The 24,662-nt window shown below is 45.6% G+C and overlaps 2 protein-coding genes across 9 annotated transcripts in view; one reads left to right on the forward strand and one right to left on the reverse strand.

Moving 5' to 3' along the window:
• Positions 1-24,662, forward strand: part of DAPK1 (death associated protein kinase 1) — a 210,461-nt gene that overhangs the window by 86,759 nt on the left and 99,040 nt on the right. For all 7 annotated transcript variants that reach the window (XM_025358798.1, XM_025358796.1, XM_025358800.1 and 4 more), the window contains one exon: positions 19,118-19,339. In XM_025358798.1, coding sequence (XP_025214583.1) covers positions 19,118-19,339 — 222 coding nt within the window. The remainder of the gene's footprint in view (positions 1-19,117; positions 19,340-24,662) is intronic.
• LOC112607655 (40S ribosomal protein SA-like) lies at positions 23,479-24,529 on the reverse strand. Of its 2 annotated transcripts, XM_025358819.1 has the most exons (2): positions 24,116-24,526; positions 23,479-24,046 (listed from the first exon to the last, which is right to left on the reverse strand). In XM_025358819.1, exons 1-2 carry the CDS (start codon positions 24,452-24,454, stop codon positions 23,567-23,569), a joined length of 819 nt encoding a protein of 272 aa, XP_025214604.1. In that variant the 5' UTR covers positions 24,455-24,526; the 3' UTR covers positions 23,479-23,566. The 2 variants fall into 2 exon arrangements, with proteins under 2 accessions (XP_025214604.1, XP_025214603.1); XM_025358818.1 differs by having other exon boundaries at positions 23,479-24,529.

The following is a 24,662-nucleotide window of genomic DNA, read 5'->3' on the forward strand; positions in this document are numbered from 1 at the left end:
GGATAAACACAATATTGGAGTTAATTTTGCCTGTTTCTTTTTACTTTTATTAGTGTGACTGCTAGAAAGTTTCAAATGATACCTGGGTGTGGTGGCTCGCATCTGTAATCCCAGCACATTGGGAGGCCGAGGCGAGCGGATCGCTTGAGCCCAGAAGCGTGAGGCCAGCCTGTGCAATATGGTGAAACCCCACCTCTACAAAAAATACAAAAATTAGCCAGATGTGGTGGTGTGTATCTGTAATCCCAGCTACTTGGGAGGCTGAGGTGGGAGGATGACTTGAGCCCGGGGGATCCAGGCTATAGTGAGCTGAGGTGGCGCCCCACTGCACTCCAGCCTGGGCAACAGAGTGAGGCCCTGTCTCCAAGGACAAAAGAGAAAATTTCAGAATTACACATGCGGTTTGCATTTGTGGCTTGTATTATATTTCTGATGGACTACTCTGTCTTAAAGTAAGTCATTGTTTTAATTTATAAATGATTATTGCTTAAAATTTAAATGTATGTGTATGCATACAATTATCCTTTGCGTATAGTTATATATATGTATATACTTATGTAGTTATGTAATTTGAAGATTACATAACTATAACCCGCTTCCTGTGATAAAACACTATTGGACAAGTCATCTAAACAAGTAATTGACACTAGTGCTTAAATAGATTAATGTATATCAAGTCAACCTTAAGATAATCTGACTATAAGTTTTCATAGATTTTATTATGTAAAGTTTTATTCTTTTTGCCTATGTCTGAGGGAGGTTAGAATTTTGGAACCAGTGCAAAGTTCATTTTCATGTGTTTTATTCTGAGTCACTAACATTAACTCTTCTGAACCTGTGACAGCCAGCATTTGGAAAGTTAACTTGAGTGTCCTAAAAGTCACCTTCTTCAGTTTATTTACCTTATTTATCTTATTATCATAATCTAAGTAGCTAGTAGAGAAAAACCTCTAAGTAACATTCTCCTTAGTGGTTGAGCCAATAAATCAAACAGTAACAAGAGAAACTTGGAATTCCAAGGACCAAGGCTGAATAAATCAATTTCACCCACCTGTCCAGTGAGCATTTGCTGAGAGGAGGAGAAGATATACAGCACTGTCCTGTGTTTTAGCAAGATCAAACTCCCTCTTCTCCCTCACCTGAAGCTGAGCTTCAGAAGTAGGGGATGTGTTCTAATCACTGTACAGTTTGCCTAGTTCATCAAAGTTGGGCAGATGGGGCTGATCTGGAAGCTGGCAGGCAGCTTCCCTGGCAGGACGCTCTCCACCACGTTCTCTGCCTTCATATAAGGCAGCCAGCAGCATTTTACATCGACGTTAATAATAATGGAAGAAAAAGTAGGTCATTCTCTATTCCCTTAGGTTATTTACATTTTACTTTTGACCTTTGTTTTCTAACACTTAGTGTTTCTCAGGAGCATGCTCACCGTGTGTTTCTTATTCAGAATAAGTATCGGTCTTGCATGATCAGAGCCTCAAAATCAGCATGAGAAATCTGAGGCTTCTTTGAATTCATGCAAGCTTGAATTAGAAATAGCCTCAAACAGCTTCGGTTAGAGTCTTTCTGCTGTGGCTGTTCAAGAGATGGAGCAATAACTTATTATTATCCCAGGGTGAGGTTACCCACAAAATTTGACCATCCACTTCTAAGGCCAGAAAGACATCAGAATAATGTTACTCAAGGGCCCAAGACATGGGAATTGGTCGTTTTTGTTCCTGTGCTTTCCTTCGCTGTCAATACGTCAGTATTTCACAAGTGTAATCAGTTTTAAATGAAAGGGTGACAACCACTGCCACATGCTGAGGTGTCCTTAAGCCAGCAGCCTTCACGAGATCCATTCAGCAGCGCTGGCTCAAGATGGCTTCTTCAGAAAACGATAGAGGAGAGCTGGTTTGGCTTTTTGCCTTCTCTTATTTTCTCGAATAGGACAACATATGAGCTTTGGCACATGCCTAAAAGATGCAGATGGTTTTAAGCAACTATATACAACAATGGTGATCATATTATTACATATCAAGCACTGTCGAAGGAGCTTTGCATGTATAACTCATTTGATCTTTACAACAGCCCCTTGAAGATATGGTTAAAACGTTCTTTGTCAATCAACGAGGTACCTGAGTCACAGAGAGGTTGAGGAACTTGCCCAAGACCACACAGCTAGTAGATGGCAAAGCCAGGATATAAAAGCAAGCCCTCTGCCTCCAAAATGCGTAAGTCATAATGCCATGCAGGAGATTGAAATAATTTTGTGTGTCTGGATATTTTTGCTAAGTTTTAGTTTTCAAAGACTTGAATTGGTGGTTTCTGAATCCTGTTGAAAAAGGATCTTTTCCTTCCTTTCCATCCCTATTAGAAACCGACCTAAACCTATTAGGGTTCCTTGGATAGAGACGCAGCGGTTCTATTCCCAGCCGTGATGTTTCTTAAACCCTTCCAAATATTAACATTGTATTTGTGTGGTAGCAGGCAGTATCTAAAACATAATCATACCTTTCTATCTCTGTTGAGTGCTACAGCTGCCCTATAGGCTAAGCATTATTCAACTCAGTTTTGCTTTGTTTTGTTTTATTTCCCAATCGACCATGCTGAGACTCAGCAAAGGTTGTGAGGATCAGCGTTCACAGATGGTAAATGGCAGAGGAGGGCAACATCTAGCATTGTTTCTCCCAACTGTGCCTTTCCTCTCGGATTGTAGATACTCTCTGTCACTTGGAAAGCACAGATGCACAAAATACATTTCCAAATAGAGACTAGAGAAGTTGATGGAAATATGGATTTATTTTAACTTTCAGTCTGGAAACATCATGATCACAGAGATTCAGAAAATGCATGAAAAAGAAAGTCTGTTACAGGATTTGTACTTTACTCCATGCTATGTATGGTTTTTTTAATTAAATGAGGAGTGCACGAAATGAAAACCTCCATGAGAACCATCCAGATTAGTGCAGAGCATTTTTTTTTTCTTTTTCTTGAAGACTAAGTTTCGCTCTGGTTGCCCAGGCTGGAGTGCAATGGCGCGATCTCAGCTCACTGTGACCTCCACCTCCTGGGTTCAAGCGATTCTCCTGCCTCAGCCTTCCAAGTAGCTGGGATTACAGGAATGTACCACCAAGCCCGGCTAATGTTGTTTGGGTTTTTTTTTTTTTTTTTTTGGTGTTTTTAGTAGAGACAGGGTTTCTCCATGTTGGTCAGGCTGGTCTGGAACTCCGGACCTCAGGTGATCCGCCCACCTTGGCCTCCCAAAGTGCTGTGATTACAGGTGTGAGCCACCGCGCCTGGCCAGTGCAGAGCATCTTAAGGTTGGAAGGAATCTTGGAGACCATAGTCCAGCCTCCCACTTGATTCTGAAATACCTTTGTGAGTTCCTGGCAGATGGTATAATTTCCTCTACCACCTTTCCGATATGGACGGTTCCCATGCCCAGAAGCAAAACCTTCTTTATTGTGCTTGTCCTCCCCTGACTGCCATGTATACGATAGCATCTTTCCCACTAAGTGAAGGGCCCAGACTCCAGCACAGGAGCACAGCACCTCTTAACTCAACAGGGGCTGCATTCACACCATTAGCAGGGGAATTACACCACCCTGTGTCATTCGTGGTCAGCTGGCATTTATATGAACTGCTATTGTGCTAGGTCCCCCCAATCCTGTACTTGTGAGGTTCATTTCTTTGAACCCCAATACAGAAATTCCTGTTTATTCCTTTTGCAAATTCGATTATTCAACTTCTTGGGAGAATTTAGATTCCCAGTTCTGTCAGTGAGTATATTAGTATATTGAATGACTCTCTTAGCCATTCAAAAATGTGATGAATATGCTTCCATATGACATATTGAATGAAGTATCCGGGCCAAGATGTCGTGATAAATACCTTGTTGAGGACAGCGTAAATACAGGAGCCTGCAGTCCACTCACCAAAATCTACCATTTGGTGATTCATATTTCATCTACCAAAATATCATGAAAAATGATGTCACAGGCCTTGGTGACATCAAAACACTTTTAAAATCTATATCCGTTTCCATTCTACTTGTCTAACAACCCAATTGCGGGCAAGGGCAAAGTTCTTGCTACTCATTGACCATTTGCTAAGTATTTCTAATTCATCAGATCAAAAGTTGATTCTTGATGTTTTCTAGGAATTCATAAGCTACTTGATCTTGGCTCCACTTTGGTTCCCTTTGAACATCAATATGGCTTCACGCATTAGTATTTGCCCATGATTGCCAGCAGTGATCTGAGATTGCTTTTGCCACACTGCGACTTAACTTACTCAGACCTGGAGACTCGAATTTTTAAAAAATACCTAACAGGCAATCTTCTTCCACCTTAACAGTGTTTTCCTGATGTTTTCCCAAGTGCAGATCATTGGCCTCAAAAGAAAAAAAAAAAGGAAGCTAAAAGAGTTGCCTCCTTTTGTTTCCTATATGCCTATTCCACCATCAGCTATGATCATCCGTTTTAACCCTTTTCCGTCCATCTTCTTTCTCAGAACTGAACTTAAGTTTTGGAGTTTTTTTCTTTTCCAATTTTCAGTTCTCTGAGGTTTCCTGAATAATTTGTGCTACTTAAAAAAAATTTTTTTTTTTTTTTTTTTTGAGACAGGTCTCACTCTGTCACCCAGGCTGGAATGCAGTGGCATGATTGTGGCTCACTGTAGCCTCTAGCATTCGGGCTCAAGCCATCCTCTCACCTCAGCCTCCCAAGTAGCTAAGAATACAGACGTGTACCGCAATTTTTGTAGAGATGGGGTCTCATTATATTGCCAGGGCTTGTCTTGAACTCCCAGGCTCAAGGAATTCTCCCACCGCAGCCTCCCAAAGGGATTACAAGTGTGAGCCACTGCACCCCGCCTATTTGTGCCATTCTGTTGTATTCATACAAGATCTTGAGTCCTACTTTCCAATTTCCCAGTTTTTAGAAATCTGACCTCTTGGAGTTAACAAACTACATTATCCTTTCAAGGGCCAATTACAAATTACTTAATGACTATGAAAAATTCTTATTTACAAAATATTTCGGTTGTGTTCCAATTAGGGAATCTACCCAGTTAGCTGAAGTTATGGCTGAAGACAACTGCTTAGTCAAAGCAGTTAGCCTCTAGGAGACCAGGAGAATTGCCGTGAAGTTTGTCAACGGCCCATGTGAGGGCTTTGCTTTTCAGATGAATGTACAGGATCTGAAATACACTGATTGACCCTTAGGCTTCTAAAAGCATGTAGGCAGCTCCCACAGGGCCAGTTATATACTAAGCCCAGGGCCAGGGTTTAGTAAAATAATCGGAGCCCAGTAAATGAGAAAAGTAAACACATGTGGACTGCCCTGGGCCAGGATGTTCTTAAAGCAAGTGATGGACATCTTGCATGTTTTTCAGTGCTGGAGCAATTGTTTTTCCATGTTCAGAAAGTCAGTGGAAACAATGTAAACAGATAGGTAGTCAGCATATAAATTTAGGACCCCATAAAGCATTGAGTCAACGTGTATTGATACTAAACTTTTCTCCAATATACTATGTTAGGCTCTGGGGGATTCAAAAGTGGTGCCGGGCGCGGTGGCTCAAGCCTGTAATCCCAGCACTTTGGGAGGCCGAGACGGGCGGATCACGAGGTCAGGAGATCGAGACCATCCTGGCTAACACAGTGAAACCCCGTCTCTACTAAAAATACAAAAAACTAGCCGGGCGAGGTGGCGGGCGCCTGTAGTCCGAGCTACTCCGGAGGCTGAGGCAGGAGAATGGCGCAAACCCGGGAGGCGGAGCTTGCAGTGAGCTGAGATCCGGCCACAGCACTCCAGCCCGGGCTACAGAGCAAGACTCCGTCTCAAAAAAAAAAAAAAAAAAAAACAAAAGTGGTATTAATTTTTCAGAACGAATCCTGTATACAAGGGTGGTTACATTTTTTTTTAAAAGCTAGTGCATTGGTAGGTCACTATGAAGGAAATTAAAATTTAAACTCAACAAACCAGTTCTTCTAGTATTCATGTTACTTGTTTGCAGTTCTCATTGTAGTGACTAGCGATGTATCTCATGTCTAACAAATGATGAAGTAGCTGGAAAAATGAGTTCTATTATTGTGCATTCACGCGCCCATTAAGTGGAAAGTAAGCTCCAGATTTTGATTTATTAAGATTGTACAGCTTTGTAGCCAGCCTCTTCTGCTCAGAGCTTGCCTCCACCATGAAGCCACCTCTTCACCTGGAAGTCCAGTTGCCTTCCTTTCTGGAGGCATTGCAGAGCCCTATGGAAGTCAGTACCCTGGAGTAGAAAGTCTGAACAGGGGGCCTGTGGCGATACACGTGTAACTAGAGGCATCCCTGCTTCCCTGGTAGACCGTCCTCCACTCCAGGGCCGTTGCCACCGGTTCCTTTAGGCACCATTATGCTGAGCATGGTGGATTCTTTAAACAGGCCAGGCTGTCTGGCCTCAGTGTTTCCATATCACTGCAGACAAGCATAGCCTCTTGATCCACGTGACAAGACCATGTTGACCCCCAGCTGTGCAGGGCCCACGGCCACCCATGTTGGGGAGGGGTATAGAGCTCCTTACCCCCCGGCCACTGCAGATGATAAGGAGGAAACCCAGCGAGAGGAAGGGCTTCCCACCCAACCCCAGCATGGGCTGTAGGAGAGGTAATTCCCTCTTCTCGCCCACCAGTGGACTTCCCATTTCACCCATTTCCTGGCCAGGGGATTATGTTTCCATCCACAAAGCTTCTAAAACCCCCCAATGATGATGATGACTTCGTGTCCCATAGAAGTCATATTCCACACTTTTTTGGAAGCAGTGCTCCATGGAAAGGTCGTCGGGTTTACAGTCCCTGCTTCAGGAGATACCACCTCCAAACCTCATTCACACAAATTGTATTTTATTTTGTTTAGTGTTTGACCCGAGACTTAATTAGTGACACATTCTCTTCAAAAGTGGCACTTCCAAGAGTTAACGCCATCAGTCTCTTCACTCTCCTGGCCGTGGTGGATACAGTCTTGCCCTGGCTCTCACAGTAAGCCGCGTGCTTGCTCGGATCGGGCCGTGGGGGTGAGGTCAGCCTCGTGGCTGGTTTCCAGGGAGTTCTGCTTCCATTGAGAGAATACTCAGGCTTCCCGGGAGCTCCGGTTTCTCTTTAACTTATCATCTTTCAGTTTTATCTGAGTGGCTGTCACTTCAGGTAACTCCAGCAGTGCCTTTCCCTGCCAGCCTCTTCTTGCCTGCCCTGAAGTGACCCTGTGGTCCCCTCCCCATTTTCTCCTCCCCCTAGACTTCCTCCACGAGGTGAGTCCCCACTTGGTTCAGAGCCGAGGTGACAGATCTGTAGACATCCTGGGAAATGGCTTGGCCTAGAGCACTGTGAAAAGGATTCTTCTTTGCCGGGCTGACAACCAGACACCCACTCACTGCCTCCCTGAGACCTGGGCCTGTGACTGTTGCAATCCCAGACACGAAAGACCCCAAAGAAGCTTGGCTACCCTCAGTTGTACTCAGTCTCCAGAGCAGGACAGACCTGTGAATGGTGTCTCCCAAGTACGTTGGCCACCCAACTGCACTAAATGCCACGTAGTGCCAGGCATATTTGAATTTCTGCCAAGACACTGAGGCCAGTTCGGAGCAGACTTCCCGGTATAAGGTGGAGCTAATTCTTCCAATGACAGCATGACAGAGGGTTCCAAACCTACCCTTTAAAAACATGCAGACGAATAGTATCTTAACTTAAATCAAGAGGAGAAACCATGAAAATATTTAGACATCTTTCTTTGTTCACTTCCTCTCATGCTCCAGAACTGAGCAGGGTGAATATTGGAGGAGAGGATCTCACAATTCGTATTTCAGTCTGGGCAGTTTTGTAGAGTATTTGCATGGTAATGACCTATGCCATCAGACTACCAAGCTCTGTCCTTTCTCTTTCCCTTTAGCTAGTTCTTACCCGTCTCGAATCTTAGCACCCTGAATACATCTGACGTTCTTCCTGTTCTTTTGGCCACAGAATAAGGAACTTAGCTTAGCTTTTTATTTGTCTTCTCTTTCCCCATGACATTATATGAACCTTCTGCCTTCTTTTTCAATTTTTTTTCAGCCAAGAGCAGCTTGCCAAGTTGAGAACAAATCATTCCTTATGGTCCAGTTAACTTTGACTCACTGGCTGAAAGGGGATTACATGGCAAAGTCAAGATGATCAAATGATGGGATTGGCCCAAGGCAATAGCATGGTGAAGTCAAAGTGATCAAACAAGGAGCGGATCCTTCTGAGTCTCAACCAGAATCATTGGAGAGCCAGGGGGCTCAGCTAGGGTCTTGGGGCAGGAAGCTCTGATCTCCAGTCATCCAATGTGGTCAGCATTCATTGAAATGGAACATCCAATCCTGGCATAACAGTAATCTGTAGCTACCCTTTCTGTATAAGGGCATTTTAGTTTCCTTAAAACTGGACTCAAAGTTCAGCTATGATTCCGATGTAGGGTTTACTATATTTGGAGAAAATGTATGCAGTGTTGTTGTTTATTTTATTTGTCTGATCCACCAGAGGCCCTGTTTAGATTGTATCAAATTATGCTTTCCCAACACTTATTCCTTCCTTTCCCTTGTGGCTTTACAGACAAAAACAAACAGCAAGCAGCAGGCAGGTGTTCTGTGTTAGGTCCTAGGGATGGTGCTGAGAAAAGTGGGTGCAGTTCACATATCCTTTAGCTGGAGCCAGGGCCCCTGCTCACTCTGCACACCGCCCACTGGGCAGTTGAAAGTCTGTTGCACTGACATGTCTTGTTAGTAAATTCCTGACGTCGTGGACCATATGGGAAGCAGGTAGGATTCACTAGGGCAGTGAGTCCCAAAAGGTGAAGGAACTGGGCCTAGAGGAAGGCAGTGGTACATCTCTAGGCTCAGGACTCTGCTCTAAGGAGTCTGCCAGGCTCTGGGCTCCTTCCTGTCACCACCATGCTCTTCCTCGGAGGTAGCTGTCATGGCCAGTATTTACTGTGCTGTCCATACCCAGTCCATCTGCTCTCAGTTGCCACCCAAACTACCCAGCCCCACTGCCTGCCTGAAATAAAAGAAAAACTCCAAATCCTTTGCCAGTTTCAAGTGGTGAAGAGGGCTGAATCCATCATAGATTTGCCTGTGGCCTCTAAGCAGCCCTTTCACCAATAGCCAGAAGGAGGCAGAGGAAACACCAGGCCTGAGGAGGTGGGTGGCCTCCTCTCCCAGGCCTGACTCAGTTGGTCCCCACTCTTCTAATGGGTCAGTCCCAGGAAGGTCTGAATCCACCTGGGCACCTCCCACCTCCAGCTCTGTGCTTGGCTCTTCCAGCCCATGAAGGAGCAGGCACTGTGATTGGCATCCTGCCTTAGGGAATAATCTGAAAGTGTTGAAAATGCAAAGGAAACAGTGAACGCAGAGTCCACTTCCAGGCAGCTTCCCGTTTAACTGGGAGAGAGGACCAAAGCACACCTTCCCAAGAAAACTGGACTTAAAATGCTTCGTAACCAAAAATACGTAAGGAAGGAAAAAAGTTTCGTGGTTAACATCAACCCCAAACCATGTGAAATGCCGAATGCTGTTGCCCCTCGTGGAAAGGGCCGTGTTGACTGAGTCCTGCATATAGCAACCCTGTTGTGACTTTGTTTACCTACCTTTGCTTAAACTTGCTTGGCCTTGACACCCTTTCTCCAAGCAGCATCTCTTCATATGAGCTCCAAAGACCCACTTTGGGAAATACTCTTCTAGATGGATCTTGGACCTTCCTCCCGCAAAGAGGTATCATAGGGGCAAAGGGGAGTGAACGAAGGCACCCACTGCTACCTTTCTAATCTCCCCTCCGTTTAATCCTCAACTGCTCTGATTTGCAAATTTCTTAATGATAAAGAGGTATCTTGAGCTACCTGACACTCAGCATATTTGGTTTCTTTGTTCCCACTTGCAATACCAAACCAGTGCGTGGAGCCCGACCCACGGTGGCCCTGGTTCCTCGGTTATGCCACCTTCTTCTCTGCAGTCTTCCAGGGGACCTTGTCCTTGGGAGGATGCTTTCGCCAAGGGACCCACCTCTCCTCTGCTCTCCTTGGCCCATTGTGCTGTTTGCCCTTCTCTTTCTGCATCTCATCCCTAGCTCTGCGTGTTGTTCTGGTTCCCAGGGTGACGGACTGCTGTTTATCCCCTCGGTAAACTCCACTTTTCTCTGTTGGTGCCGTGGCAACCTGAGCCGCTTGCTCTACAAATCACAGCCTATTTAACCGAGCCCTTGTATTAGTTTAAAATAGTTTTTGGAGGGTTGTACTTTTTTTCATGATAATAATTTTTTAAAAAATCACCTGCTTTGCTTTTTTTCTATGGAAAGTATTGCTTTCCTCTGCCTCGTAGCTTCTCAAAGGGCAGAAAGAGAACAACTCCAAGTGTGGCCTACATTCCAAGGGAATTGTGTACCACTTGGTGCTGAAGTACTGAGTTCCCATACAGGGTTTGCCTTCGTCCTGTGCTGAAATCCGTGAACCTGTTGGGGTTAAGATCAAAGAAGGGGTTCCCGCTGAAGCTGCTTCCTGAAGAGTGTTTCCTCTTCACACGCGTTCTGCTAAAGGTGAAGTCAATATAGGTACGCACTGGGCATTCAGACTAGGCAGGAGGAAGATTAGGGAGCCGTATTTACTGGATCGTGTGTAGCATGTGGGATTTGTGTGTTTCCCAGGATGGAGATCTGCTTCACTGCAGAGACTGGGGAAGGTAAAGTTGGAGGCCAGCAACAAGCCCTGCCCAGCCAGAACACTGAAGGCATCTCAGTGAGGGTCTTTGGGTTTTGCTGTTTGTGTTGAGGTCCTTCCTAAATGATGCAGAATTTTCCTTGAAGGGTGGGAAATTGTTGCCATGATGAGAAGCAGAGAAGTTGAAAAGTGAGTCCATGCGTGCTGGTGGGATGAGAGGGCCCGTTTTTCTGAGCCTGGGACGGGGCCTGCGTTCAGGGTGGCCTGGACAGCCTCACTCCCTTCCCATGCTCTCCTGTGAGGCTGCTTGTGACCTAGTCACCTTCTGTGTCAAGTCCTTCCTCTGCACGACTTCTGGGGTGATCTGTTAAACTCACCATCCCAGATTCTTCAGTGCTGTTCTGCCGACCCACTGCTGCATAACAACCCACTCCAAAACGTGGTAGCTGAAAATAACGGTTTATGATGATCTCTTAACTCTCATGCTTCTGTGGGCTGCCCGGACCCAGCTTAGAGGGTTTTGCCTGGGTCTCTCAGGTGGTCACATTGAGAGGTTGGCTAGACCTATAGCCATCTGAAGACTTGATGGCCCAGATGTCCATGACAGCTCACGCACGTGCCTGGCCTCTCACAGCTGCTGTCAGCTCAGCTGGAGCTGCGGGCGGAAGCGTCTGCACACGGCCTCTCCATACAGCCTGGGCTTCTCCCAGCGTGCTGGTTGGCTTCCAAGAGGAAGCTCCTAAGAACTCAGGCAGAAGTTCCAGGATCACTTCTGCCACATTCTGTGAGTCCATCTTTGGAAGATGCTGTCTGCTTCCCATCACCTACCTCCAGCTGAAAGCTTCAGCGTCTAAGCAAAGCTGCAGGGGCCTTTGAGGACCAAAGGGGGCAAACCAAATACGTCTCCATCCGAAATGAAAATAGCTTTGTTGAGTTCCAACGGGGGAATAAAATGTAGAGACTTAACATTTAGATTTCAAACTTGTTGCATAGAAAAATGTCAAGGGGAAGTTTGGTGCTGCTTTTCAGCTCCTGAAATCCTGTCTTCTTGGCTTCTCTGAGAAGTTCACGAAGCTTAGACAGCTTGGTAATTTTCATCCTTTCCGTGTGCTTGATGTGTTTAGAGACAACAGTGTGCACTCACATGCATGGCCGCATTTCATGTTGTCATCATCCTTGCACAGATGGGAAACTGAGGCTCAGAGAGGCCTCTTGCTTTCTCAAGTTATTGGCAGAGCTGGGGCTGACGTCGCTTCATCTGCACAGGGCCCTGTTTGTGTGTCTGGCCCGACACCTCCCTGCCACTCCTCTCTTCCTCTAGAAATATGAAGTAGGCTCTTCCATGCCTTCCTGCCTCTGCTCACGCTGTTCCTCCTCTAGGAAACCCTGTCCCTACACACACACCTTCCTCCACTCCTGACTCACGCTCAGCCTTCAGGCACAGCCTCGGAGGCCAGCTTGGGCAGGGGTCTCCTAACGGCACCTTCTCTGCAACAGCAAGAGTCCCCTTTTTTCCTCTTCCCACAGTGAAGTATTTCATGCTTGTCTCTCCCCTAGTCTGTAAACCCTCAGGGTCTTATCTCCTGCTGTAAATGTGAATTATCAGATGTTAACTCATCCTTGAGAAACTGTTTCTGTTCCTCACCCCTTACCTACAACCTGTAATTCTAATATTCTGGCAGACTTCAAGCTGCCCTGCTACTCTGGCAGCAAAAGTCTTCTACTAAAATAGATCACCCATAAACCACCACTGAAACTGAGCCAGGGATTTGATACGAGTTCAAAAGTAGAAATTATTTTGTGTTAATGAGAAACCATATTGCAAAGACTTGGGAGGAGCGGAAAGATGGAACGTATCAGCTGTTAGATTTAAACCAGATCTGTTTCCAGCGTTAATGTAGGGAATTCATTGTAATACTAGTTACCATAAATAATTTTTAACTGGCATATGTATTGGTTAGATGCATATTTAAAGTAAAAACATGAAAAAGGAGATGCTGTTTTCGTCACTTGTTTTTGGATCTGCACCCACTTGCTCCGGGTGAGAACTTGTTCCAATGGTGTGTCTGGATCAGGCCCAGCAATGAAAAGGTTAAACCCTGGGCTTGGCACCAGCTCATGCGGCAGACATCAATTGTCATGTCCAGTCAGATTATGCTTTTTCCTTCCATTCTGAATGTTACATCTTCTCTGACATTGTATGTCCACACCTTCATTCTCCCATGTGAACAGAGCCTCTCACAAATTATAAATAAAGTTGACAGTAAGAACTGACTGGATTAAACAAAAGGTAAACAGGTTTCTTTTTAAGGCACCAGGAACTGTAGAAGACCTACAGAAACAGGAATGCTGCCATCCTTGTGCCTTGACCTTGATAATCAGCTTGGGTTTCTTTCTGATTGTTACTAGAATGCTTCCTGAATGCACAAACGTGGTGTACTTTTATTGCATGGCACCTCAGAGCATCTTAAAGATTTTAATTAATTAAAACACCCTGTGAGTCTTCAATTGAGAAGAGAAGGCAACATGACCCAAACAGATTTAACCACAAACCCCTGCCCTTTGCTGTCCCCTCACAAAGCACTTTCCTAGAGTGATGCTGGAGTGTGTCTGTAACTTCACAGTGAGATGACTTGTATGACAAACATAAAGTGTACAAGGTCCACACAGCGGTGGGGTCAGAACCTGGAGCTTTGGAGGCAAATACACTTGAGTTTGAGTTCATGTCTTAGTTATGCAGCTTACTGACTCAGTGATTTGGGACAGTCTTTAAAAATCTCCCTGAGACCTGATTTTCTCATTGGTCAGAAGAGTGGATGATGTGTATCTCATAGAGTTGTGATTATTAATAAAGTAATACGTGTAAAGAGCCTTGCATGTAATCCTGGTTACAGTTTCTTCAGTGACTGCAGAGGTGGTAGTCAGATTAGATATATTAGTGAGTCAGAGAAATTAGATGTCAGCCTGTTCTTTATGAAGCTTGTTCCTTTTAGCCATGCGTTTCCTCTGTTTAATAAAATTGGTGAATACATTTGAATCAAGTTTTTGAATATAAAACTCATTAAAGGAAGAATGTGTCTCATTATCTTTGTATGTATCTGACCATGAGTAGTTAATAAATGTTTATTACATTTAGTGGAAAGTTTTTAATATTAAAATTAATTTGACGTCTGTATCTAATGCAACAGACTGTTTTGTCAGTTATTAAATGATGGAGAATGTTAGTGCATTTTTTGGGAAAAAAAAAGTTGGCGTATAGTTGACTTTCATTATGTGTGAGAGTTGTTCTCTAGAAATTCACTGCAAACACCAAACCATTGCTCCTAGGAGAAACCCAGGGTTACCTTCCTGTGAGTCTCTGGTCAAATCATTGTTGTCATCTTTGCATAACCTTGTTTTATGTGTGTTTCTGTTTAAAGACATCATACACACACACACACACACACGATTCATTAACATTGAACTCATGGCTAACAGCACATTACGCATGGCTGAATGAAGCTTATCTAACACACGTAGTCTCTCCCTGAGCCACATCACAGCTTTGTTGTGCTTAGAAACACTAGACAGCACCACAGTACCGTACTTGGGGGTCATTGTATACAGTGAAATTACCAATAAAAAATGTGACACTAAACGGACTGCGGAAAGCACACTCGTTTATGGTGTGAGAGCCAAAGCAAGAAGGCAGCTGTTTGACTTCAGCTAGAAACGTGTGCAGCTGCCTCTCCAATTTTCCACAATCCTCTCCAATTTTCCACGATCCGTGCATGTCCACAAGTGACTGTGAAAGTGCCAGAAATATTGACTTGGAGGTTACAAATAAATTTTATACCTGGTGCAGTGACTCATGCCTGTAATTCCCCCACTTTGGGTGGCTGAGGTGGGAGGACTGCTTTGAGCCCGAGAGTTTGAGACCAGCCCAGGCAACAGAGCAAGATGCCATATCTGCGGGAAAAAAATAACAAAAAACAAAACAAAAAGAAAAAAAAAAAAGAAAATTATCTGGGTGTGGTGATATGCTCCTGTAGTTCCAGCTGCTCGGGAGGCCGAGGTGGGAAGATTGCTCGAGCTCGGGAGGTCGAGGATGCAGTGAGCTATGATTGCACCACCACACTCCAGCCTGCACGACAGATCGAGACCCTGTCTCAAGAAAAGAAAAAAAAAAAGTTACTAAGTAGGTGAAAAAAACAAGTACAGAATCCATGAATAATAAAGATCACTTGTACTGCTTTATCAAAATTAAATGTCATAGCATACAAAGAATTTCTGTTTTCCAGTAAAGAGCTGCCTCCCCCCATCCACTGAACAGCCCTAGCTGTATTAATGGTAATTAATGAATAATGCAGCCAACCGTATCATTGTTGATTACTGACTGGCCTCAGTGCATGGGTGTGAGGAGGGGGCAGAAGGGACAAGCGCCCCCAGCGTGGTTGCGGCAGTAGTCTTGCTGCTTTGTGTGCTGTGGCTTTGCTCCCTGGTCTGTCTGAACTCACCCTTGAATCTGGATCACGGTATTCCTCTGCGGGCACACGATTTAGGAATCCTCACCAGCAAAGTAGACACACAAGCTGTTTTTTTGAAGTTGTTGTTGTCTTTGGGGAGGCAGAGGATGGGTGAAGAGGAACTGTCCCCGCAAAGGAGTCCCGATCCAGGGAGGAAAGCGGGTCCAGGCCCAGCCGCCCAGGAAGGAAGGGATCAGAGCAGCAATTCAACAGTCCAACTCGAATTAGACCTCACAAGGCAAATGACTGGTTAGGGAAGAATTGCTCCTCCGGGAGGTTTGTCCTCACAGTTTGCCGGCTGCCTGAGGAGACTGCGCTATGGAAATGCCTGACAGGCTTACCCAGCACACACAAAGGCCCCCAAAGGCCCCCAGGTGGGCCTGGCTGCTGGCACTTCTGCTCAGCTTGTGACTCTGAGCTCCCAAGGCCAGGGCCAGCCTGCCTGAGCAGTTGTAAGTGACAACACACCCACTGAGTGGGGACAGGCAGCAAAAGGAGGAAGGGAGTGAGGATTTAGCAATAGTTGTACACGTTGTTATCACAGTACAGCCCTGTTGTGGGCTCTTTTTTTTTTTTTTTTTTTTTTGTACTATGAGGGCTCTTTTCTCTCTGGCGGTCATGAGAGGTAGGTACTTGGGGGGTAATACTGCATCACTGCGAGACGGAGGCAACAGTGTGCTGATGAAAATAACTCCAGTTGTCACAGATTAATAACAGCTAAAAGTTACTGAAGACTCCCCATGGTCAGGTGCTGTTCTAAACACTTCATGCGTATTGGCTCATTTCATCCTTTTCCCTCTAAGCAGGCACTTATTATGCCCACTCTACAGATAAGAAAACTGAGGCCTAGAGTGGCTAAGTCCTAAATAAACCCTGGGTTACACTGCTGGCTCCTAGCCACTACACAATTCTGTTGAACTGTTATGCAGAACCCTTTGTCTAACTCCTCAGGTTCGCAGGGTTGTAGATTCAGGCATCAGCCGCAGCATATGTACATTGTGCATGGACTACGTGAAGTAGGTCTGCACCCAGGGCCTCAGGAGATGCGAAGATGAGCCTGGCAGCCCTTTGTCCTCCAGGCATCAGCAGTCTGGGAGGGTGGGAAAGGCAAGAATGGGCAGAAAACAGCAGGTTCCCCTGAGGGGTATGGGGGGCTCTTTGGACTCAGGGATATGGCAGATTGGGGGAAAGGGAATAGATTGTTAGGGGTATCAGGTAAGAACAGGAAATGGTATCTTAAAAGAGGTGACATTGCAATAGGTCTGGAACAAGTTTCTCAAGCTCATTCTAGACCCTCATTTTACTCTTTGCAGTCAGGGTTAGCCAGTACCCCAGCATCCACATAGAGCCTTCCTACCCACCAGCCCTTATCCCCTCCTCACCAGCCAGCACTTTTTGTGTGGGGACCCTGCAGTGTGAGTGAGGGATGCATTGTCAGGTGAGAGAGTAAATTCCCCAGGTTTCGCTATAAACTAAGGCGCCACAGTTCACCTGGGCATGAGCACACATGACATTCAGCACCTGCCTTCATCCTGCCATCAGGGCTAACCTGACTTTACTTACCATCTTCCCATAAATAAAATGGAGAAACTTCCAATATAGAACATTTGGAGGTGAACACACATGTGGAAGAGTCTTTGTATCTAGGCTTGCATTGAAATTCTTTGTGACTCTCCTGTCAGGAGGATTTTCTTTTTTCTTCCCCCACCGCCACCCGCCCCCCGGAGATGGAGTCTTGCTCTGTCACCCAGGCTGGAGTGCAGTGGCTGATTTCAGCTCGCTGCAAGCTCCACCTCCCAGGTTCAAGCAATTCTCCTGCCTCAGCCTCCTGAGTAGCTGGTCTCGAACTCCTGACCTTGTGATCCACCCACCTCGGCCTCCCAAAGTGGTTTTTTTTCCCCCTCTCTGTCTCTCTCTGTCTCTCTCTTGACTTTTTGGTTTTGAATTTTAAAGCACCATGATTGAAACTACTGAGTCTGCCTTGAGTTGTAAGTCTCTGAGACAAGTTGCTATGGCCATGTGTGAGATATGAATGGGCCCAGCCTCTGAACTGTCAGCTGCTTGTTGGTTGGCTGGGCTGGGCTGGGTCTCCTTATCCTGGGTCCTTTTGAATCTGCCTGGTGGGGACACAAGAATATCTTTGTAAGGAGGAGCCTGGACTCTAAAGGAAGCAGCTGACTGTGTTTCGAATTCAGGCTGTTTCCCCTCTTCTCTCCATATGCCCCATCTCTCCACCCTCCACCCCACAGTAGACGGAAGGTGTTTACTCCTCAGAGAAATTGGATTTTGGTTGTAATAAAGTCATTACATAGACCCCACAACTGTTTAAGGTAGCGAGTTCACAGGCAGTCGGTGCTGGCATTCCAGTGTGATTTATTCTTCAGCTTCTCAGCTATCCTGCTGCAGGGGGAAAGCGGGTGTTAACAGCCTGCCATGCAAAAAAATTGACATGGCTATAAAGATCATCCTTTTCTCTGCATGTCTTCTTCACTGGCCTCCTACTGCTAAAGTAAATGAGTAATATTTTAAAGTATCCATTCTTTAACATCAAAATATTATCCTTAATTTGCTTTTCTCTCTGGCTTTTGTCTTCATGTGAGGATAAAGCCAGCTAAAAATACCTGTGATAATTCTTTACATAGCAGTACTCCAGCAGGTGCCAAGAAACATACAGATCCTGCGATGGACAGATCAACCCTTCCTTGGGCACTAGGGAAGAAGAAAGGGCACCAGCATGGGTCCAGGAGGGTCTTTGCATTGCGTTCCACTGACTATCAGCGGGTACCTCTCACCATCTCACCCACTTACTGCCTACCCCTTATTATTTTGAGTCAAGTTCTGTTATTACAGTCTTTAATATATGGGAAAGGGAATCTGGTTATTTGCTGTGGCATTTAGGGTGCTTTCCTCTGCAGGAAGTAGAAAACCCATCAAACTGACTTGAGCCATAAAAGGAATTTATTGGCTTATGTCGCTGAAACATCACAGGCAGATGGTTTCAGGCCAGGGCTGATCCAGCGACTCCAAGGTGTCACTGCAGACCTGGTTTCTTCCCTTTTACTGGCTCTGCCTCTGCAGTGGTTGTCTTCAAACTAAGAGTGATTCTCCTCATGGTCCCAAGATTGTTGGCAGCGGCTTTTGGGGGTTCTGTCACACTCAAAAGAGAAAAGAATCTCAGCAAACCTGTGTCTCTGCATCCTCTAAAGGGTCTTACTTAGGTCACATGCCTGTCATTGTGACCAGGAGAATGGAGTGGACTGATTGGCTCAGCCTAGGTCACATGATCCATATTTACAGTTAGGGGTGGAATCGGCTTCCCCAGAACCACAAAGATCCCTGGGTAGAAATACCTTGAGAAGGGAGGAGAGGGGAGATAATGCCAGAGAGTGACCAACATCCATCACTTAATTGTGAACAAAATAATAGACCTTTTTCTGTTTGTGTATTTACATTGGTTAATATTGGTGCTAGAAATATGTTGTTGAAGGCAGGGCTTCATATATATATATATATATATATTTATTTATTTTTTTTTTTAACCAATTCCCTGGTCTCAATCCCTTGTTTTCCAGGCTCAGAGACTAGACATGCAGGAAAAGAGCTTGCTGGAAATGAGGTCAGATCACAGAGCTCCTTGCTGCTGTCCCAGGACCTGAAGTGGGAGGGAAAGAAGAGAGGACAGAAATGGAGATATGATCACTCTTTCAATAAAATATACTTTAAGAGTTTATATTCCTTGCAGCATTGTTTACAAAGAAACAGGCTTAGTGAAACTGAATGATGATAAGAAACATCCCTACCTAATTTGTTACTTTTCCACAATTTGAACTTTCCTATTCACAGTTCTCTTGTCCCCTCTGCACCACGCCACGTCCTCATTCAAATCCTGTTTTTTTAATGAACGATAAAGAATCCTCCGTCTTCTCTTTTCAGTGGACAGTTTGCAGTTGTGAAGAAATGCCGTGAGAAAAGCACTGGCCTCCAGTATGCCGCCAAATTCATCAAGAAAAGGAGGACTAAGTCCAGCCGGCGGGGCGTGAGCCGTGAGGACATCGAGCGGGAGGTCAGCATCCTGAAGGAGATCCAGCACCCCAATGTCATCACCCTGCACGAAGTCTATGAGAACAAGACGGACGTCATTCTGATCTTGGAACTGTGAGTGCTGCCTGGGCCAGGCTGGGCGGAAGAGAGTGTGGTGGGCGGGAAAGAGTGTGGTGGGCGTCAGCCACAGCTTCGTTCCAGCCGGACCACGCCACAGAGAGCCCAAGAGATGGATCAGGAATTGGTTCTCCTGTACAGGGTGTGTGAGAGCCATGCTGCCTGACCTGAAACCCAGCTGCAGGGATCTAGAACAAACTCAAAAGAGCAGCTCCCATCACTGTGGTTTCACCCAGTTTGCAAGAGGGTCTCCCAGTCTTGGGGTTCACCACTTTCTGGGGTTCATCTTTGTCATGAGCACATCTATATTCTGAGTTTCTCGTTAAGCTTCAAACATATGTCCTTCTCCCCTCTCTATTCCTGTCCTCTCTCTTTTTTTCTGCCTTTCTTCCTCTGTTCTATTTATCTCTTCCCCCCATCTCTTCCCCCTCCCTCTATCTTAAACGCATGAACCCCATTTTTAACTGCTGAATCCATCAACACTAATTATATGAATAGATAAAACTGAGCCAAAATCACTCAAATAGGACTTGTTTTTAAAGCAAGTTGCTGATTTTCTCAGGCAAGCCATGCCCATCGGATGTTATTATGGGAAACTGATTGCGGCGGGTGTGGTGTTTCTCATCTGCCTCTCCCACCCCTCCGGTCCCCAGCTTCCTGCCTGCTGTGCCGAGTGGGGCCCCACTCCCTGTGGCTGAGTCCAGCAGCACATGCTGGCGGGAGAGGACAGGAAGCCAGCTTGGGGCACACATCTGTCTGTCTCCGGGCTTTTGGGATGGAGGCGAGATGTGAGTGCCTTGAGGGAGGAGGGACGGATGGAACTAAAGAAGATTTGAGGACAAACCCATCCTCGGTGGCTCTTAGTGATGACAGACTCCATCCATTGAATGCAGCCTCTTGAATTCAGATTTGCCCTTTTACCCATCCAACAGTCCTCTTCTTTGCGATCCAATGGCCTCCTTCTTTGCAGATACCTCAGGTATAAGAAGAAATTTTTAAGACCACAGGAGAAGGTTGGCAGAGCTGCCAGGCCAGCTCCCAGGCACCACCCTGCAGGTACCTCGACTTTGCAATCCCAGGTGCCTGCAGTCCCCGCAGCATCTTGTCTCACCACTGGGATTTGGGTCTTAGCCACAAATTTCTTAACCATAAAATGGGGTTAATAATATCTCAGAAGGTTTATGGGGAGATAAATGATATAAGAATTTTTAAATACCTAACACTGTGCTGGTTTGTAGTTGAGATTAATATGTTCCCTCCCTCCCTCCCTCCCTCCCTCCTTCCTTCCTTCCTTCCTTCCTTCCTTCCTTCCTCCCTCCCTCCCTCCCTCCCTCATTTCCTTCCTTCCTTCCTTTCTTCCTTCCTTCCTTCCTTCCTTCCTGCCTGCCTGCCTGCCTGCCTTCCTTCTTTCCTCCCTCCCTTTTCTCCTTTCCTCCCTTCCTCTCTCCTTCCTTTTTCCCTTCCTCCCCTCTTCCAAATCATCATTTCTCAATCTTGGCACAAGTGACATTTGGGGCTGAATCACCCTTCCTTCAGGCTGTCCTAAACATTGTAGAATGTTTAGCAGCATCTCTGGCTTCTACCTACTGGATGCCAGTGGCACTCTTCCCCCATGTTGTGACAACTAAAAATATGTCCAGACATTGCCACATGTACCCCGAGGGCAAAATCTCCTGCTTCCCCCCGTACCCGCCCCCCCCTCCCAACTGAGAACTCTGGCTTTAAAGGAAGAACAGAGCTTTAAGGGGCCAGTAGATTAAGGACTTGCTTGGGGTACAGCAGAGGAAAAGGGACAAATCATGGTATAATCCTCACTATGGCTTTATATGGCTCCTGGGAGGCAGCAGCCTGGAGTGAAGATGGGGGCTGGGGAACCAGACAGAACTGGGATCAAAATCCAGGGCAAATCCTTTCTTGTCTTTAAGCCTACATTTCCTGCCTTAAGACAGTGAATACAAAGTGCCTGGAAAAAGAAACATAACAAATCACAACTATTCTGCCTTTTCAAATAATTCCCAGGTAGCGCCCAGTGACTCAAGAATGTCACTTATCCTCATTTCATACTGAAATATTTGAGCAATGCCTATGAGTCACTGACCCTCTTGTGCCTGTCGGCATGTACATATTGCGCATTCAACTTCTGTTGACTGACCCCAATTCACAGATAGTTCCCATTAGGTGCATTTACCCTATGCCTAAATTGGGTGGCATACAATTATTTTTTTACCATATGATTATGTAAAATTTTTATTTATGATAGAGCAAATACAGTGTTGGAGGAGGGTTGTGTCATTCTATGAAAGTTAACACATGTAAATCATGTAGCCAGCAGTCTAATTGGGACTCAGAACAGTTCCCATACCCCTAAATACTCCAGTACTCCTTGTATTAATACTACCCCGTCACGCCTACCCTCTGCCACCTAACGCCTGCATGCCCTGAGCTGGTCTTCCTCACTGTTTGTATTAGTCCATTGTCACACTGCTATAAAGGCAGACCCGAGACTGGGTAATTTATGAAGAAAAGAGGTTTAATTGACTCATGGTTCTGCAGGCTGTACAGGAAGCATGGCCAGGGAGGCTCAGGAAACTTAAGGGAAAGCAAGCACCATCTTCACATGGCCGACAGGAGGAAGAGAGAGAGAAGGAGGAAGTGCTACACACTTTCAGACAACCAGATCTCCTGAGAACTCTATCAGGAGGAGATCAGCAAGGGGGAAGTTCACCCCCATGATTCATTCACCTTCCACCAGGCGCCTCTTCCGATATCAGGAATTATAATCTGGCATGAGATTTGGGTGGAGACACAGAGCCAAACCATATCACTATTGTTTTGTCATTTTGAAAATGTCCAGTGAATAGACTCATACAGTATACAAGTGTTTGAAACTAGCTGCTTTCACTTGGCATAATGCATTGGAGATCTGTGTATGAAGAGTGTGTCCATTTTTATTACTGACTGGTATTTCATTGTACGGATTTTTTATAATCCATTCACCCATTTGGGTTGTTTCTAGTATTTGATAATCATGAGTAAAACTGCTACAAACATTCGCATCCAGACTTGTGTGTGAGCGTAGGTTTTTATTTCTCTTCAGTAAATACCTAGAGGTCTTGGGATTGCTGGATCGTATAGTAAACGTGTGTTCAACTTTATGAGAAACTGCCAAGCTGTCTTCTAAAGTGAGCAGACTGTTTTACAGTTCCTGCAGCAATGGATGAAAATTCCAATTGCTCCACCAGTGGGGCTCCCTACTGTTTTCAATTGTAGGCTTTCTAACAGTTGCATCTTGGCATACAGCTTTACATTGTTAACTGCATGATGACCCTAACTGAAAGCTGAGCGAGCTCACTGGGAACAGCTTTTAGATAGAGTGAGCGGGAAGGCCCTTAGGAGCTGGCCGCTTCCTTCACAGGGCTAGACAGGTCCCTGGTTATTTGCTCTTCATAAATTCTAGTGTCCCCTGGGAGCTGACTGTCTTTGCCTCTTCACCACCCAGGCATCTGAAGGGTTGTGATGGTTCCCTTTATGCGTCAACGTGACTGGACCATGAGGAGCCCAGATATTTGGTCAGAATAATAATTACGTCTGTGAGGATGTTTTCGGGTGAGATTAGCATTTGAATCGGTAGACTGAATAAACAGAACACACTCCCGAATGTGGGTGGCTGCATCCGATCAGTGGGAGGCCCGAATAGAACAGAAAGGCTGACCCTGAGTAGGAGACCGTTTTTCCTGCCTAACATGACTTTGAACTGGGACACCAGCTTTTCCTTGCCTTTGGAATTAAACTGAAGCATCAGCAGTTCCTGCGTCTTGAGCCTGCTGGCTTGGGCTGGAACTGCACCATCAGCTCTCCTGAGTCGCCAGCTTGCCGACTCACCTTGCAGATTTGGGGACCTGCCAGCTTCCATAATAATGTGAGCAAATTTCTATATATGCGTATGATGCGTAGGATGCGTATGCACAGTACGACGTGTGTTTCTCCGGAGAACCCTGATAATACAGTAGCACTAAGTACCTAAGAACAGAAAGTGTGTCTTGGAAGTCTGTCCCATTTTTTTATATTTGCATTACCTTGAAGAGGTGTGTTGTAAGTTTTTTTTCTTTTTGTTTTCTTTTTTTTTGTTATTATCTATATTTTTTTTTTTTTTTTTTTAGAAACTGATGTTTATTTTCTATCAACCATTTTTCCATGTTGCTTAAGAGCCCGCGCAAGAACAGCTTAAGACCATTCAGTGGTTGCTCCTACCCATTCAGTGGCCTGAGCAGTGGGAGCTGCAGACCAGTCTTCCGTGGCAGGCTGAGCACTCCAGTCTTCAGTAGGGAACTGCTGAATAGGCACAGAGGGCACCTGCACACCTTCAGACCAGTCTGCAACCTCAGGCTGAGTAGCAGTGAACTCAGGAGCTGGAACAGTCCATTCACCCTGAAATTCCTCCTTGGTCACTGCCTTTTCAGCAGCAGCCTGCTCTTCTTTTTCAATCTCTTCAGGATCTCTGTAGAAGTAGAGATCAGGCATGACCTCCCACGGGTGTTCACGGGAAATGGTGCCACGCATGCGCAGAACTTCCCGAGCCAGCATCCACCACATCAAACCCACTGAGTGAGCTCCCTTGTTGTTGCATGGGATGGCAATGTCCACATAGCGCAGAGGAGAATCTGTGTTACACAGAGCAATGGTAGGTAGGTTAACATAAGATGCCTCCGTGAGAGGCTGGTGGTCAGCCCTGGGGTCAGTAACCACAAGAAGCCGTGGCTCCCGGAAGGCTGCCTGGATCTGGTTAGTGAAGGTTCCAGGAGTGAAGCGGCCAGCAATTGGAGTGGCTCCAGTGGCAGCAGCAAACTTCAGCACGGCCCTCTGGCCAGTATTCCTGGAGGATATAACACTGACATCAGCAGGGTTTTCAATGGCAACAATGGCACGAGCCGCCAGCAGAAGCTTCTCCCAGGTCCTCTTCAGATTTATGATGTAGATGCCATCACTTTTCCTTTTATAGATGTACTGCTCCATCTGGAAGTCAAGATTGGTGCCACCTAAGTGGGTTCCTGCTGCAAGGAACTTAAGGACATCCTCCTCCTTCATTTGCAGGACATCAAGGGCTCCGGACATTGTGAAAGCTTCCCTTTAAGTTACGACGGGAATCCAGAACAACGCCGTATGGACCCCTCTGTAGGTAGCGCGGAAAAGAAGGAGGTTATATTTTATAATTTTTGATAGACTATTGAAGATATTAAATCTGTCCAGGAGAAACAGCCATCTTTGCTTGGAGAAAATTACCATCCTAAATTCTAATGTCTTTAACAGCAGCTTTAGTCAT

Source organism: Theropithecus gelada, chromosome 15 (genome assembly GCF_003255815.1).
Source record: "Theropithecus gelada isolate Dixy chromosome 15, Tgel_1.0, whole genome shotgun sequence".
Classification (NCBI taxonomy): domain Eukaryota; kingdom Metazoa; phylum Chordata; class Mammalia; order Primates; family Cercopithecidae; genus Theropithecus; species Theropithecus gelada.